At 45.6% G+C, this 18,668-nt stretch overlaps 1 protein-coding gene across 2 annotated transcripts in view; it reads left to right on the top strand.

Annotated features, from left to right (window-relative positions):
* Positions 1-6,300, top strand: part of LOC107384421 (carboxyl-terminal PDZ ligand of neuronal nitric oxide synthase protein) — a 38,801-nt gene extending 32,501 nt beyond the window's left edge. For both annotated transcript variants that reach the window (XM_070541787.1, XM_015957699.3), the window contains exons 9-10: positions 46-214; positions 2,646-6,300. In XM_070541787.1, the coding sequence (XP_070397888.1) occupies positions 46-214; positions 2,646-3,145 (669 nt within the window). In that variant the 3' untranslated portion in view covers positions 3,146-6,300. The remainder of the gene's footprint in view (positions 1-45; positions 215-2,645) is intronic.
* Positions 6,301-18,668: the final 12,368 nt, after the last annotated feature.

Below are 18,668 nucleotides of genomic sequence, written 5' to 3'. Positions count from 1 at the left end.
ATCCCTTCAATGATGTTTAACGATTCACTGAGATGTGTGTTCCAGGTCCATGTGCTCCAGGACCAGCTGTCAGTGGAGATGTGTGCACGGACGGAGGCCCAGGCCCGGGTCCAGAGGCTGCTGCAGCAGAACACCGACCTGCTGCAGCACATTTCACTCCTGGTCAAACAGATTCAGGAGCTGGAGCTCAAGTCTTCAGGCCGATTAACGTCCAGTGAGTAAAAACATGCACACTCAAGGGGCTCTGATGTCTTTTAACCTTATTTTTAGGGATAAATAAGTAACCAACAAGTATTTTTTTGTGGCTTCACATCAGAATGAAGATAATCGTTGAAAAGGTGAAAAATACCATTGCACCCGGTCCCTCTGGACTTTATACTTTACAGTGGAGATCACAGCATTTGTATTAATCCTTTATAACTGTTTGGACCTGTGTAATCTTACCTGAGGAGGTGATTTTAGGATGTTTATTCAGCCGTTCGGAAAAGCTGATTCAGGGAAAGAGGGTTGAAATAAAACCTTCATTTTTAGACAAACATTCTGACTTGAACAGTCTGCAGGGACAAAATATCAGCTTCCTCCTAGTCTGCTTTTTGGTAATGACTGAAAACGTCTGTGTACGCTGAAACGCACTACACCTCTTGCAGTCCTCCTCTGAAGCAGCAGGTGACACCACAGGCAGCATAGTAAAGCTGCAGGAACGGCATAAGAAGAAGAGTTTATAAGAAGTAAACCATAGACATTGATGTCTGTGTCATTAAATAATGTCTATGAAGTAAACTCTTCACACACAAACGTTACCCTGCAAACAGTTAACGTTGCATGGACGTGCAGATCATGTCGATGTTGAGTCAGGCGGTCCAGACCACGTCTGTAGGACGTCTAAACTGGTCTTTGCACAGTGGGTAGATTATTTGGACACAGCAAGGGTTAAATTCTCAGCTCTCTTTTAAGCCGGGCGTACGCCGTGTGACTTTTTCACTTTTTTGAGCCGATTTTCCACTCGTGAGAGAATCCACGAGATCGGGGCGAGTTTAGCGCCGAGCGGTCGTGTACAGGGGGTTACGAGAGGCGATTAACACCACGTGACCAGCTACCGATCAGCAATCGTGAGCTCGCACGGACTTCTGGAGTGTTTAATATTTCGCTCGTCCCTCGTGAGGGTATCGCACTGTTGAAGCGGCGCTGCGAGCAGCTGCGACCCAAAAAGTATCAGAACCGCTCACGGCACATGCGCAATCCTGCATCAACGCCGCTCCCCGCTATTTCCCTAATAACACACGTTGTTCGTTTTTGTTTCTACACGTTTTTTTACTCACAAAGATTGTCAAGAAAGCGTGTTTGTCGTGTTCATGTCAAATTAAACTATCACAAAACACAGATTTACTTTCTTTATTTCGTTTTCCTCATCCAACCCCCATAAATCCCTGTGTGTCCTCCTGCAGCACTCCCGAAGGACAACAGGCAAGACAAAAAAGTCTGACGTGTTGTGTAAAAACTGCTATTTTTAGCATATTTTTAGGTCCGACGTGTTGCTACCAGACGTACAGTGTGAGCAGTCAGGCCGCATCCGAGAACTGGGTCGTACAGTGTGAGCATGACTCGTGAGATATGTCCCGCGAGGAAGTCGTACAGTTTGAGCTGAAGCTGAGCGCTACGAGTGAAAAAGTCGCACAGTTTACGCCCGGCTAAAGCTTGGTTCATGCTTGACACATTTACTTTCCGCTTGGTGATGCGGCTCGCGGATGGAACGCGCTTCACAACTCGCAGCGTTTATGGTTCATGCGGCTTGTCTCTGCGGTGAGCCAATATTCTACCAAACTGTAGGGGGCAGCATGGAGCTCTACGGCATGCATCCAACACTACACCATAGTAGAAGTAAAAATTACTGTTTACAACACGGCATTCCAGCATTTTTAACAGCGTCCTCGTCTTTTCCGACAGTGCGAGCTATTTCTCTCCAAGAAATATTAACAACATGTTGATCACGGTGATCTCTGAGAGCTGAATCATACAAACGTCTGTATTTACGAACCTCTGCCATACTAGTTCTTGCTGGTCCGCCATCTTTTTCCGCGTCCAACCATCCGCGTGGTTGGAAAATGTCCTAGGTGCGCGGTGCGGAAAGTTTGGGCCGTGCGGAGGCGCGGTGGAGGGGCGTGGTTGTTAAAATGACGCAATTTTGCCGCGAGGAGCCGTGCAGACCTCGCGGACGCGTCAAGCATAAACCAACCTTTAAGGTTACTGTTCTAAACAGCATTGTACTGTTTCTCTACCCAACCCTTCATCCATCACAGAGCTTCCTTTTTGAATGATTTCTCCGTTTCTTTGTTTCCTCTCTTATATTAAACTACATTTTTCTCTTCTATCATGTCTCATTCCATGACTCCTCTTCCTGTTGTGGCTCCCTTTTATCATCCACCTCTGGCATGCAATTAACTATCCCACGACAGGCTTCCTGGAGTCTCTCCTCTCCCTGCTGCAGCCGGCAGCCAAATGCTGCCACACAGTAATTACTCATCAGATCCTGTCAGTGTCAACATCACCCCACTTTTCTTTTGTTTGGACCTCATTTTAAGACTTACGTTTCTGTTTTTACGTGATAACGAAAACCTCCTTCCCTGCTCTGTTTTACTCCTTCTCAGTGGGCTCTCAGGACAGTCTGCTGGAGATAACCTTCCGGGCCAGACCCCCCAGTGCTCCCTGTGCTCCCCTCACTCCTTCTTCATCCGCGGGTCCGTCCCAGCTTCAGATCAGCGACGGCTCCTGGTTTTCCGCTTTGCCGGGACCGTGCTCTCCAAGCGCCGACCCCATTCCTCTGGGCTCCAGCAGCAGTGGGGTTCGGCTCGAGTGTTTTCGTTTCTCCGCGCTTGGATCGGACAGCCAAGCACCAGGCCAGGACACGGGGGAGACCCCCAGTGATGAGAGCTCCCTGCCGGGGGAGCAGGTCCTGGGAGCCCTGGAGCTGCTTCGTTTCAGAGAGTCTGGGATCGGATCGGAGTACGAATCGAACACAGATGAGAGCGACGACCGTGACAGCTGGGGTCAGGGGGAAGCAGCCGGAGGGGAGGGCGCAGCACGGCTCCTCAATGTTCTGAATGCAGAGAGCCTGGCAGACTGCTTGGGAGATGAGATGGCTGTTTAGTGGTGCTGTGGCAGCAGCTTCAGACCTATGCACCACCTCTTAAAGGACAGAATCTGACTGATGAGTCAGAGAGAGCGTCTGCTTCATCTGCTGGTTTAATTACATTTCAGGCTTTTCTGTTTTTCTTTTCAAGTAAAATATCTGGAAAGTAGCGTAGCCGAAAGTCCTCATCAAGAGTTCTTCTGTCCCAGAGTTGAAGCTCCTCTCGTCCTAGCAGACGGATGGAGACGGGTTGTGTTGCTTGTTTTCGTTTCCTGTCTGCATCTGCAGCAGTAATGTGTTTGTTAGCTCAGCTATGAGCCAAGTCTGTGACCGGTGTTCGAAGTGTTTCCTAAAAATCTTTAAAAATCTTTACCTGGTTTGGATCAAATAGGTACGGGGGTGGAGAAAGAGGTAAAATCACATCCTCTGTGAAAGGATTCTCCTGATAACACAACACATTCTCACACCCGAAGCGGCTAAAACTGACAAAGAGAGACCAAGCATCTGTTTCTGACGCGTTGGGAGCACATTTCACCAACATTTAACCTCTAACCTCTTGCTCTTTAAAGGGGCATTATGGAAGTTTGACAGCCAAAACATGTATAGAAATAATAAATGTCTTCTTCATACATTCTCCTGCAATGCCCTGGTCCTGTAGAATGAGCCCTGGCATTTTTACTGTGATTGCCTGTTTTTCTGTAAAATCACAGAAAAAGAGAGATGCTCGGGTCGAGCAGGCTGCTTCATGCGCGTTCACGCTCAGGCATCGCCCGTAGCATTTGCTATCCGTAGCTTTAGCAGCAGAGAGAGAGGCAGTGCCACTTTGTCGCTGTTCCTAACGCCTAGTGACAAAGCTAGCTACATTTCTGAGGACCCTTAGCTACTTTCTGTAGAACTTTCTTCTAGATATTTCCTGCTAATTAGCAACAAAATAGCCATTTTCACTCCAAACCGTTCTTTGAACGTTGTTTCAGCTGTCATCAAGGATATAAATGTTACAGGTACAAAAAATGTTACTGGTGCTTTAGCTCACCTAGTAAGGTGTCTGACTCTCGTGCAGAAGACCTGGGTTCAATTCTGGGTGTGAACATAGTTTATTTAGAGTTATTTTTTACATTAATGGTATATTTTTTACAGTAAGATGCCCAAATTTTTATTTGAGACTCGCCGAACGGCATTGAATTCACAGATAAAAAAGATGTGGGTTCAACTTTCATTTTGGAACAATTTTTCAAGCAAGGGAAGGGAATGATCTGAGCATGCAGGAGGACTGACCCATCATAAACCTTTGTCGGCTGTGCTGAAGAGAAAGCTACAGAACCACATTATTTAATTAATTAGCTGTGTGTTCTCCTGTCCTCTGGGCCACACACACACACACACACACACACACACACACACATACACACGCGGGACTGTCTCAGCTGTTATTTTCGGTAAGGAGTGTGCACGTACAGCATGCGCGCCTCGTGCACAAGCCTACTATTGAAGCTGCCGTTACGTTTTTGGCCTGAGGGGGCAATCGCGAGCATAAAAATTCAAAAGTCCGTAAAGTCCCTTTAACCATCCTCTCAACCCCATCCTAACCTCAGCCCAGTGTTGCCAACGCAGCAACTTTGTCGCTGTTCCTAACGACTTTTTGATCCCCTCAATGACTTTTTCCAAAAAGCGCCTAGCGACAAACCTGGCGACATTTCTCAGGACCCGTTGCTACTTTCTGTAGAACTTCCTTGTAGATATTCCCTACAGATTAGCAACAAAGAAACCATTTGCACTCTGAACCGATCTTCCGGGAGTAAGGAAAGAGAACGATAATCTGCACATGTGCACGAGGACTGACCAATCATAAACCGTTTTCAGCTGGGCCGATTCGCCGAAGGCAAAGGTACAGTTGCAGAGTTGCAGACCACCGACATACCTCTGCTGCTGCTGCAGGCTCACGCTTCTACTAGAGACGGCGCGGGCGTCAACCTGCGATCTCTGGTTCTGCAGCCGTCAGACACTTTGGTTTTTCCTGCATTTGACAAATAAAGTCATCGGGAGTTTCAACTACCGTCCCGCTTACACACGCAGCTCTGTGGCTCATCTGAATTTCCTTCAGTGACACAGGGATGGTTATACTATGAGACACCCGCTCCCTTTTGCTCGGTGCGCCGTTATTATCGCGATGGAGAGAATACACAACAGAGAAGTAGAGAAACTACGAGGTGTAAAAAAACAGCTTTTTAGGAAAATGTCTGAGAATGAGGAGAGCAGGAGGTCTGAGTTATATCCTACAAAAGAACTGTTTGGATCACCACACCATATCTGTCTTAATGTCACTTTATTGATACTTTTGGAATTTATTGTACATATCAAAGCAATTTGGGCCATTTTAATCATACTAATTAATAACTTTAACACATAACAGTTTTTGTTATTTTCCTCCCTTTTAGTATATCTTTTAGATGCTATGGGGAAAATGAACGCCAATGTGGCGTGACAACGTCATCAATATGTAAATTAGCACGTGACGTCACCTGGCAACATCTAGCCACTTTTGGGGGGAACTTCAGCTACTTTCAGTCAAAAACAGTTGGCAACACTGCCTTAGCCCAGTTTCTCCTTCTAAACTTCTCGTTAACCGTGTTTGAGACGGACGATACAACAAGAAACAAAGCTTTGCACACTCCAGTGGGTTAAGGTTAGGGTGGGGGTGAGGGGAAGGTTAAAATACAAGAGGGTAAAGGTCACAATTTGGTTAAATCTCCGTTTTACAACGAGCGTTGGAAGGTGACGCTCTGGCACGGCGCGTTGCCTCCCGACCAAGCCCCCACAATGCGGCTAAAAAATTGAGGCCAACCCAGAAGTACCAACAATTGCAGTTCCACCTTCATCCACTAGGGGCTGGTGTCAGAAGTGAGCAAATCCTCATTGACTCCCATGTTAAAAATACCAATTTCACAGCAGAAATAAACATGTTTACAGCCTGGTACCAGAACATGTTTTTGGTTTAAATGATCTAGTTTACACTCATGACAACTCTGAGGGGGGTGAATTTTTTTCTCACTCTTCTGTTTAAGTGTATTAAAAGTCTAAAATTCTGTATAATTAATGAGCATCAGACCCACGTGACCACAGAGCTAGCTCCGTGGAAAGGCCTCAGCATGGACGTAATTTTCACTTTAGAAGTGGGGGGGACACGGGGGGAGGGGGGGGGGTATCTTTACAGTATGTTCTAAAGAGAAACAGGCTTCAACACAAACAGTTGTTTTCCTTGGTCCTAGAGCTCAACCAGTGTCAATTTAACATAGCGTAATATTGTTTTTGGATGGTAAAAAGTGCAGGGGTCAAAACTTGACTTTGGAAAAAGTGGGGGGGACATGTCCCCCCTGTCCCCCCCCCCCCCAAAATTACGTCCATGGGCCTCAGTAGAACCTCGGTCTGGCTTGGAAACTGTTCCGGGATTTTGAGTCTCTGTGTTTGTGTTTTCTGTTTTGGATATTTTTTGTGCAATTGTTGGGCAAAATGACTTGCTGTGGCATTAATTGCACTAATAGAGCGTCCAAGGAGTCTCCACTTCATTTTTTTTCAGTAAGTAAAATTATATTTATGTATTTTAGGTCACTGCCGAGCTGAGCTTAGATTTTAACATGTACTGTTTAACCATGAAATTTAAATGTAATAGGGTAAAACCCAGTGCATTTAACATAATGCTGCACTTTAGAAAATGGGTTGAAATATAACATGTTGGTGGAGCTGGGTTCCGACTATCGGCTTGTGGAGCTCTCGGGGGACCTCTGTGTTCCACCCGGTTCTCCCCTCCCCGCAGCTCGGCGCATCTCTGTCTGATTGTGGCTTCTGTGTGCTGCGCAGGCTAACGGCTTGTGGAGCTCTGGGATGGAAACCTTTCCACCCGGTTCTCCCCAGCGGCAGCTCTGCGCATCTCATCGCAGCGGCGCTGGTCTGCTGTGCGGCTGCCGGCTTGTGGAGCTCTCGGAGACCTCTGTGTTCCACCCGGTTTTACCCAGCGGTCAGCCCGGCGTATCTCTGACTCAGAAGCTCTGGTGTTGTGCACAGTTTCCTCCGGTTGTAGCTAGGTTGCTACCTCCGTTAGCTTAGCTCCCACCTCCGCGTTAGCTTTGGGTTAGCTTCAGGTTAGCTTGTAGCTAGTTCGACCGGGTGTCATCAGTCGATCCCAGCCTTACAGCCCCACCCTCAGCTCCACCTCTCTTCCCTTTTGTGGAATTGTCTACGCTTGACGGAACCTGTGACACGGTCAAAATGGCGGTGGTGGCCACCTCCCATTTAGCCTCAAAAACATGTTATTGGAGTCTATGGAAACGAATTGTCCAGTATATATGTCGATGCTCCCAGCACGTCAGAAACAAATGCTTGGTCACCGCGCGTCAGGTGTGAGAATGTGTTGGATAACAGGAAATATTTATAGCAGTCTGTTCTCAGCGTCACATGATCACATCAACTTCTGCTTTAAAAAATACACCTGCTCAGCAGTTTACCTGCTTAGATAGCACCGACTCTGGTTGTTGCTATGGGAACGAACTGGGTTCATTGTATGTGTTGATTCGTCAGTCGTGTTTAAACCTTCACAGGACAGAAAATCATTTGTTCATTTCCTCACTTCTTCATTGCGGTCCAAGTCTTGCGTTACGTTGATGTTGACAGAACGGCACACAGCAGTGCATTCTGGGAACGTAGGTGTGAAATATCAGGGAACGAGGTGGTCTTTGTAAGGGTAAAACATAGTGTTACAAAGTGCAGCTGGGCTTTTTGTGAGGCAGAACAGCTTTCCTGTAGTTAAGGTGTCTGTCTCTGGAAGGGAGCGCCGACCTCCGTGACCGACGCCAGCGTGCTAAATGACGGACAGCTCTGTGACAGTTCGGTACAAGATGAAACAGCTAAACCCCGCTTGGCCGGGAGGTTTAGACTCGTACCTTGGTGCAGATGTTTTGTACAGTTGGCTAGCTTAAAAAAAGCCTCATATCTTTCACCTCTGAGAGGGTGGCGCCCCCTATGGGCCTCCTTTGACAACAAGCCAGGATGGATGCTGCGCTGCTTTGGCAGCTGTGTTTTGTCTTCTGACACATTCACACACATTTAGCTGAGTAATGCACAGTGATGTCATGTACCACTCTAATATTGTTGTCAGTCAGGTGGCTCAAGTGTCTCCACGTAATTTAACTTTTCTTCTGGTTTCTAGGCCGCTGAACTCTGTCGGTGAATAAATATTACAGATAAAAGTCGTCCGGACCCCGTCTGTCTCTAGCTTCCTCTCAGCCACGTGCGCTGCGCACATCAGTCAAGGTAGTTTTGGACACAGCTAAAGGAAAAAGTCTCAGAGGTTAATGCTAAAGGTTTACATTCAGAGGTAAGCCAATAACTTCAATCAGACCGGTGAATGTTCCCGGTGACGGAGGAGGTGTGCCGTAAGATGGTGGTGATTTTTTTTTGGTGGGGGGGGGCATTTCTCAAAATCTATGATTGAAAACACAAAAACCTTTTTTATTCAGTGATGTTATGAAGTGTGAACTCATTTCAAATCATCATAACACAATAAAATGCCTAAATGACCCTGATGAGGTGTCTACACATGCCAGAAGAACCCAAAATAGAAGAATGACGTGTTTCCACTTTGCCATTAATGACAGCTTGGAGTCTTTTGTGGTAACTGTGGTGAATGTTCTGTGTATAAAAGCTATGAAAGCCTCCAGTTCTTCTAAATTAATGGTGCATCTGTCATGAGCACACCCCACAGTGGTCCAAGGAAACTGAGGTCAGGAGACAGAGGTGGACACTCCAGAACCTTCATATTCTGCTGGAGCCAGCGGCAGGTCCACCTGCTCTTGTGTTTTGTGTGACCATGCACAGCTTTCAGGCTGATGAGCACAAATTCTCCTTCAGTATTCAGATTTTTTTTGCCATGATCCAGAGCCTTGGTAATCAATCAATCAATCAAAGATACTTTATTAATCCCAGAGGGAAATTAGTTTCAGTACACACAATTCAGAGATCAGACATAGATGGGCAAGACACATGACAAGAATTGGTGACTGTGGTCATTCGCAACCCTGAGTCGCGCCACCTTAATAGAGATAAGAGGGGTTTACATGAGGGTAACTCACACATCCCCAAAACATCAGTCAACCACCTCCGTGTTTCATAGTAGGAATGGTGAACTTTTCATCATAAGCCGTGTTGACTCCTCCCCAAACATAATTTTTATGGTTGGGACCAAAATGTTCCCTCCAGAAATGTCGAGGCCTGTCTCTGAGCTGTTGGGCATTTTAGAAGCCAAATGCTTTGTGGCATTTCTTATGGTAACTCGGCCTTGTAGCCCATTTTTCTTCAATTACATCCTTTTTGGGCTTCTAGGAACAGCCACGTTATATTCTTTGAGGGAGATCTGAATGTCAGCCAAAGTTATTTGAGGGGTTTTATTGGCATCACTAATGTTTCTGCATGTTGTTGCAGAAATGTGTGTTTTGGTTTCCACAGAACTCCTAATCATCCGCTTCTCTATCAGCGTTCTAACACCGCAGATTGGCGCTATCAGTATCTTTTATGATTCTTTTCCTGGCTTTTAGAGTTCAATTTCCTTTTCTTGCAGATCCTGTGAAAGTTATTTAGATCTTCCCGTAACTCAGAAACATCAGCGCAGCTCTGGATGGAAGACACGGGGTTTTTCAGGAGCTCAAAAACTCACACACCTTTTGTAATCACACACTGATGCAAGCAAGCAGATCACAGGTGAGGGTGGTTACCTTCAGCGGCCATTTAAACTCACTTGTGTCAACAGTGGCGGTTCTACATGGAATTACTCCCCGGGCGAGGCCCCCTTTGAGCCCCCCCCCCCCCCCCCCCCGCCACCTACCACCTCACCAACCCCCACCGCCACCCCACCTGCATGCACACACGCATGTTTTCTACAAACAGGCATGTTTTATTAGAGGTCACGTTTCCTATCAAGATGGCGCCAGCATGTCAGGCACGCCGTCCGTCTCCTCTTGTTATTATGATTTTTTATGATTCTGCTCTGTTTATGTTTTAACATAAACTCACTCCTGGTGTATGATAGTGATATGGTGTGGTAGAACGACTATTGAACATTCATTTTTCTAAGTTGCACATATTTACATTAATTACTATGAAGTTGACAGAATGTAAAGCACTATACATTATATACTGTATCAAAATATATAGAATCAAATATACAAAAACAAACAATAACTAAATATTAAGAATATATGCACATAATATATAATAAATATTCTAAATAGCAAAAATATTTCACACATAACAAACTAAAGATAACCACTACAGCATTGCACTTAGAACAGAAAACACAAACTAAAATTAAAACCTAAACTTGATGCAACGTCATCAATAATGTCATCACATGAAATCTGCTCCCCTACTGAGTGATTGATACTAATCAGAGCCAGGTTAGTGAGCCGCCCCTGAAACATAGGTGACCTCAGGTATGACTTGATCAAGTTTTGAAAAGCTCCTCTCAGCTTGAGCCACAGTGACTGGCAGAGCAGTCCAAAAGTTGGGGTAGATCTCCAATAGATCTTTATCATGATCCATAATATTTTAGAATTGCCTCTGAAATTGTAATTTAAACTGACATAAAAAAACTGTAGACTACCAAAAATGCCAACTTTTACAGAACAAATCATGTAAAAAATAATCCGTGCAGCCATCTGCAATAAATAAACAGGATAGTTAGTGGTGACTGGGAAGTTTTCTTCTGCTTGTAGAGTTGTTTTATTTATTATTATGTGAACATGATCAACATGTGTTTGTTGTTGTTCAGGCAGGCTACAGGCTGCAGCGAGCATTTAACAAATCCTAGTTTGAATCAGTAAAAAATGATTCAAGGACTTTTTTTGAACCATTTGAATATTCGTTTCAATATTTCAGCCCTATTAGCTCTGTTAGCAATTAGTTGACCGAATTTAACCGTTAAAATCCCAGTTAACTGGTTCAAAAAATTGAAAACATGCATCACGAGATCGTACATACCTTTATCTTTCTCTTCTTTTTTCTTTTCTTTTTTCCTGAATCAGGCACCTGGTGGTTTTAGCCTTTTTATGTTCATCTCTTCTGTTTGGCTCTTGACTCAATAAGTGTCCTTTAGTCAGGACTAAACAATTTGACCTTGATTGGGGGGGGGGGGGGGGGGGGCACAAAATCGTTTTGTTTTTCCTTTTTTTATTCGGCCATTTCACACAATTCAGAAAAAGCTGAAAGAATGATAGGCCTGTGTTTATGATATTATGAACGAAATGTGCGTTAAATGGAAGAACATCAAGATGTGATTGACTTTAGCCATGTTAATACAGTTGATTCAGCCCCTTCCCACTCATTTCATTTGGGAAAGACCCAGAGGTGGATTTCCCCGCCGCACCCCTCCCCTTCCTCTTCTTCATAGACACACGGTGCACGTGAACCCTCTCAGTCAGCAGGAGCGCCTGCAGCTGCAGGGGGCGCCAACTTGCTGTTTCCAATCCAGACACTGTGGTATGACAGATAATAGAAAACCTCGGTGCGGCGCAGATTTCTTTCTTTTTTATTTTTTACTCAGCGCTTGTGCGTCCCTTTTGTGTCATGAAAAAATGCCGTCCCGGGCAACTGCCCTGTCTGCTCGTGCCTAAAACCGCTACTGTGTGTCACGTTCTTGTTTCAGGCCAGAGTCACTGGGGTGTGTAAACGTTTCAACAGGGCCATTTTGGCATCTTATTTTGTTGTGGATGTTATGGCTTCACAGCATCACTGACCCTGAATGAAGAGGCCGTGTAAACTTATCGGCACTGTAGGAGCTCGCCCCGTAACCGAAGGGTTGCAGTTTCGATGCAGGTCTGTTGCAGTCATCGTGTCCTTGGGCAAGACACTTAAGCTTGGTTTATGCTTGACGCATTTTTTTCCCGCTTGGTGATGCGGCTCGCGGATGGAACGCGCTTCACAACTCGCAGCGTTTATGGTTCATGCGGCTCGTCTCTGCGGTGAGCCAATATTCTACCAAACTGTAGGGGGCAGCATGGAGCTCTATGGCATGCATCCAACACTACACCATAGTAGAAGTAAAAATTACTGTTTACAACATGGCATTCCAGCATTTTTTAACAGCGTTCTCGTCTTTTCCGACAGTGCGAGCTATTTCTCTCCAAGAATTATTAACAACATGTTGATCACGGTGATCTCTGAGAGCTGAATCATACAAATGTCTGTATTTACGAACCTCTGCCATACTAGTTCTTGCCGGTCCGCCATGTTTTTCCGCCTCCGACCGTCCGCGTGGTTAGAAAATGTCCTAGGTGCGCGGTGTGGAAAGTTTGGGGCGTGCGGAGGAGCGGTGGAGGGACGTGGTTGTTAAAATGATGCAACTTTTCCGCACGGAGCCGTGCGAACCTCGCGGACGCGTCGAGCATAAACCAACCTTTAATCCGCTTCGCCAGCTGGTGGTGGTCGGAGGGACTTGTGTTCTGCAACCTCGCCTCTGTCAGTGAGCTTCAGTGCAGCTGTGGCTATGTTGTAGTTCACTACCACCAGCGCTCTGGAGGGTCGTACCCTGTATCAAACGCAGGCCATCTATGTCCCGTCTGATGTTAAATGTAGGAGTTCTCTGACCGGTGTTGTGCAACTTGCTGCTTCACAAGAACTAAATCATAAAACAATAAGCACCGTTTCTCATACTACACCCTTTTCAGAGCCTAATCTAAGCTTTGGTAAATGACTTGTGACTAAATGACTTAAGCAGACACATTCTCAAAGGTTTCCATACCCTAACTATAAAACACCGACTGTGTGCATATAGCAGGTCTGAGCTCTTTAAATGTGTCTTTTGTCCTTTTGTTAAAATCAAGATGACGTGTTTGTGATGTGATTCATCAAACAAGAATGAGAATAAAACTGTTTCGGTATTAAATCTTGACACTGCATAATGAAAATGACAAACTCAATCGTGTCCCAACACAGCAGAATAAAATGGCAATATTATTTATTAATAAACAGATATTAATCAAACCCAAAGTTTACAAAGCAGCTTCCTTGGTTGTTTAATTGACATGAAAGTGTTATTTTCTGGGTCTTTGCTGTTTTTATTTGGACACTTTTTCATATTTTAGGAGTAATTCTTGTTGCAGTTGTTTTGTCGTTTATGTTAAAGTTCATGTAGTTTAAAATGGAGGTTGTCTCACTGTTGAACATTATCCTATGATTTAAAAACCAGTTAGCCTGATGTCTGTTACGTCTGTCCTCCACTGTGCTAGATTTACCTTTTGGCTTTCTGTCTTCCTGCATGAAAACATAAAGGTATCTCTCTGAATGGTCTGAACAGAGTTTTTGTTCCAGAGTGGTGTTTCCCAACAGAACACTTTATGATTGCGGACGATTCAGACCCCTTTGGTGTTAGAAAAGGCGCAACTTTTACTGGTGCTACTGGAGAATCTTTTGAATGGTGTGAAGTGAAAGCATGCATCACCCTGAAAAACCTGTTGTGGATTTCACCTCCATCCCTAGTTGGGATGGGTACCTTTGACATTTGAATCGATCCGGTACCAATTTTAGATACTTTTGAGTGTTTAATATTTTAATTCTCTTTTATAATTAAATATATATTTTTCTCAATATATAACCATATACCGATCCGCCTGTCGGGAGATCGACAGGTGGATTGGTTCAGCGTCTGCAGTGATGCGGACGCTGAGCCGATCTGTCGTGGGGAAGAGGGAGCTGAGCCAGAAAGCCAGGCTCTCGATTTACCGGTCGATCTACGTCCCAGTCCTCACCTATGCTCATGAGATTTGGGTGATGACCGAAAGAACGAGATCGCGGATACAAGCGGCCGAAATGAGTTTCCTCCGTAGGGTGGCCAGGCTCAGCCTTAGAGATAGGGTGAGGAGCTCGGACATTCGGGAGGGACTCGGAGTAGAACCGCTGCTCCTCCGGATCGAAAGGAGTCAGTTGAGGTGGTTTGGGCATCTGGTCAGGATGCCTCCTGGACGCCTTCCCTGGGAGGTGTTTCGGGCATGTCCTGCCGGCAGGAGGCCCCCGGGTCGACCCAGGACACGTTGGAGAGGTTACATCTCCAATCTGGTCCGGGAACGCCTTGGGGTCCTGCCGGAGGAGCTGGTGGAGGTGGCCGGGGAGAGGACGGTCTGGAGCTCCCTAGTTGGGATGCTGCCCCCGCGACCCGGACCCGGATAAGCGGAGGAAGACGATGACGACGATATAACCGTATTTGATAAATATCACGATAAATAACATACAACTGTTTGTATTTTAACATCGTCCTTGTAGTTTTATAAGCTGATAATTAAACTGAAGCAAACATCTTTACTGTGAACTAAATTTACTGTGTATCTTCATTCCTTTTGCCGTCTTTGTTCATTTGATTTTTCCTACTGGGAAGTTAGAATTTCCGAGGAGAAAGCGAACGCACCATTAGCTGATAACAACGGTGGCAATGGAAGCTAACATATCAAGCTAACGTTATCTTAAACATTTTATTTACCTACCGGAGTAGATTAAGATGAGGATGTCTCACTTAGATTGTTGTCGCTGGTTTCATCATCACCCAGTTACCCATCACATTTAGTGAAGTGGACCCAAGCTTTAGCGTGCGTTCTTTCTACCATGCTGCTCTGTTTACAACTGGCTCACAGCGACCGACGACATAACGCTCTTGCGCATGCGCAGCTGTCTAGGCAAGTTCTCCTTATGAAGGACGGGTACCGAAACGAGGCACCGCTTGAAATAACGTGAATCGGTGCTCAGTCGGTACTGTGGAATTCGGTTGGTACCTTAAAAAGTACCGAATTCGGTACCCATCGCTAATCCCAACCCAATCGCACGCAGCCCAGTCCTGCTAAAGCTTTGTTGTTTGGGTCAATAGACAGGAAAATTTTAAAAACAGATTAGAAAAGCCTGTCAGATCTATGTCACACTGGATATATGTGGACTCACCCATCTTGGCTCACGACAGGGAAGGCTGTTGTTGATTTAGCGTCCAGTAGAGAGCAGAGGTCGTCTCAACTAGTAAAAGCTAACCGTTAACAACTCCACAACGTGACAGAATTCCTTCAGGCATGTGTTATTAGTGGAGATGAAACATCAACACTGCAGAGCAGAGTTAGTGGTAAAGTCACGTAGCTGTTAACCAATCAGAGGAGCGATATCAGCAAATAAGACTTCTTATTTCTGCTCCCCTCTGCTCTAACTCACTTTATTCCTCAAACAGGAGCACCAGAGCATTTTTCCCACATGACCGACTCACAAGCCATTCATTCCTACTCTTTCTTCTTTCTTTCTCTCCTTTTCTGGGATCCAGACTTTGTCTTTCCAGATGTAACTGCTGCAGCCTTTGGCGCACTCTGCTGTCTGACTGTTGTGTGAGCTTGCGACTGGCCTGCAACAACACACTCTCACTGAGCCACTCGGCCAAGAGGAGGACTGTAACATTTCATGCCGATACAAGGGGGTGTTCAAATGAATTTGTCAAAATAAAGCAGAGACCTCTGAATAAATATAGATTTCATTAAGACAAAAAGATTGTTTGTTTAATGTATTAAATTAGAAAAAAAAATGCAAAGTAAAGTATTTATGATTGTTTTTACTTTTTTATTTTTATTCAAGTTTGAAACTTAAAAGTTTGAAAATTTAAAAAAGAGATCATATCTCTCCTGTCTTGGCTTCCCTACATTGGCTACCTGTTAAATTCAGAATAGATTTTAAGATCCTTCTTCTCACATATAAAGCTCTTAATAATCAAGCTCCATCATACATCAGTGACATGATTGTTCCATACGTTCCTAACCGAGCACTTCGCTCTCAGACTGCAGGTTTACTGGTGGTTCCCAGAATATCTAAAACATAGGATGGGAGGAAGATCTTTTAGCTATCAGGCTCCTCTCTTGTGGAACCAGCTCCCAGCTTTAGTCTGTGAGGCAGACACTTTGTCTACTTTTAAGACTAGGCTTAAAACATTTTTATTTGATAGGGCCTATGGTTAAAATCTGATGTTAGCCTAAATCTGGACAAGTGGGGGAGTAGAGGGAGGTGGAGTGTACAGTCGGTAAAGACGGCTCTCCCTTGCCCTGCCTCCAACATGCCTCCATCTAAATAGGATAGATTATCCAGAGTTATCTCTGTAGTTGTGCTGCTATAGGCTTACGCCGGGGACACACCGGCCGCGGAAGCGCCGCGAAGCGCCGAGAAGCGAATCGCTCACGAAATTCGGCCGCTGCTCGCCGCTCCTCAGTTCAGATCAGACGCGCCCCAGTCGAGGCGCGCCTCGGCTCAGCTGTAGTTTTTCTTTTAAAACACTTGGTGTCCTCCATTTCCTCTCTGCCTTTTCTCAGCTCTTTTCCTCTACGTGTGTGCTTGCGCGCGTGTGTGTGTGCGTGTGCGTGTGCGTGTGCGTGTGTGTGTGTGTGTGTGTGTATGTGTGTGTGTGTGTGTGTGTGTGTGAACCTATGGTATGAGTTGTTTCTGCCAGTTGAATCTCTTGGAACCCGCTCCAATTCTGCAGCTGTATCCTAGCAGTTTCTTCCTAAATGGGTAAATAACCGTGTTTTTCGGGGGTCGTACAGCTCCTTGTGTTTCTCAACTTCCATAATTAATTTAAAGTCATCCATCCTAACTGCTTGCCTCAGACTTTCTGCCTCTCTGTCCTGTTTGCTCCGGTGAAAAGACACCCAAACCCCCCCCCCCCCCCCCCCCCCCTTCACGCGGTCACACACGCACACAAGTTCGATGTGTGTGTATGTGTGTGCGTGTTCGTGTGCTTTTTCTGCAGTGTCTGTTTACGAACACATTTGACTATTGCGGAATTTTATTTTGAAATGCTTTATTTTGTTAACTTTACCGGCCTGCCTCTTATGTCTACGTTTGACTTCCTGTCAGAATTGACGCGATTCACCCGCGGCTCGCGAAAAAAATAGAGCCAACGCCGAAATGATCGCTGCACGGCGCGGGCTGGAGCGCCGGCGCGAGGCGATTCGCGGCGCTTCGGCGGCCCATGTGGTCTATAGAATAGCTTAACAAGGGCGCCGAATGAAGGCGGTCCCATTTTCGCGGCGCTTCCGCGTCCAGTGTGTCCCCCGCGTTAGACTGCTGGAGGATACACTGACCACTTTCCACACTTGACTACTTTCTTCTACAATCTGCTCTTTAACTGTATTATTTCCTGCTATTTCAGCTGTTAACTTTATTTTCTCTCCAAGTGTTTTTCTCCCCAGAAGAAGCTACAACGATGTTCTGCTGAGCTGTGGTGGCCTCATGGAGGGGGCCATCGGCTAGCACACTGCTGCTAACCACTTAAACATTCTCCCTCTCCTGATAATGCCCAAGGACACAACGACAGTGACAGACTGAGCAGGGCTCGAACCTGCAACCTTCCGATTATGGGGCGAGCACTTAACTCCTGTGCCACTGTCACCCAGTGTAACCATAGAAACATTTCTTGGTGTGTGTGTGTGTGTGTGTGTGTGTGTGTGTGTGTGTGTGTGTGTGTGCGTGTGTCTGCTCTGTCTTCTCGATCCCCAGTGAGTCGTGGAGGATGGCTGCTCATACTGAGCCAGGATTCTCTGGAGGTTTCTTCCTGTTAAAAGGGAGTTTTCCTCTCCACTGTCGCTACATGCTTGCTTAGTATGAGGATTGCTGTATAGTCACTGACACTAGTCAGTGACTTGATGCAGTTTGCTGGGTTCCTTATATAGGAAACTTTTATCTGATTGGACCAATGAACTGACCTGTAATGGAATGTTTATTATGTGAAGTGCCTTGAGACGACTCTTGTAGTGATTTGGCGCTATAGAAATAAACTTGAATTGATCTGGCAGCATCATGCTGTGGGGGTGTTTTTCAGCTGCAGGGACGACTGGTTGCAATTGAAGAAATGATGAATGCGGCCAAGTACAGGGATATCCTGGACAAGAACCTTCTCCAGAGTGCTCAGGACCTCAGACTGGGCTGAAGGTTTGCCTTCCAACATGACAAAGACCCTAAGCACACATCTAAAATAACAAAGGAGTGGCTTTACAGCAACGCTGTGACTGTTCTTGAAGGGCCCAGCCAGAGCCCTGAGTCAGGGCGCTTGACTTAAACCCAATTAATCATCTCTGGAAAGACCTGTCCACCAACATTCACCATCCAACCTGACAGAACTGGAGAGGATCTGCATGGAGGAATGGCAGAGGATCCCCAAATCCAGGTGTGAGAAACTTGTTGCATTTTTACCAAGAAGGCTCGTGGCTGTATCAGCTCAAAAGGGTGCTTCTACTAAATACTGAGTAAAAGGGTCTGAATTCTTAGTACCATGTGATATTTCAGTTTTTCTTTTTAATATATCTGCAGAAATTTCTAAAATTCTGTGTTTTCCTGTAAATATGGGATGCGGTGTGTACATTAATGAGGAAAAATTAATTTGATTGATTTTAACAAATGACTGCAATGTAACAAAAGTGAAACATTGACAGGGGTCTGAATACTTTCCCTACCCACTGTACTTCCGGGAGTCAACCTGGCAGGAAATTCCGAA

Source organism: Nothobranchius furzeri, chromosome 11 (genome assembly GCF_043380555.1).
Source record: "Nothobranchius furzeri strain GRZ-AD chromosome 11, NfurGRZ-RIMD1, whole genome shotgun sequence".
In the NCBI taxonomy this organism is placed as follows: Eukaryota; Metazoa; Chordata; class Actinopteri; order Cyprinodontiformes; family Nothobranchiidae; genus Nothobranchius; species Nothobranchius furzeri.
This window is presented reverse-complemented; position numbering and strand designations above follow the sequence as displayed.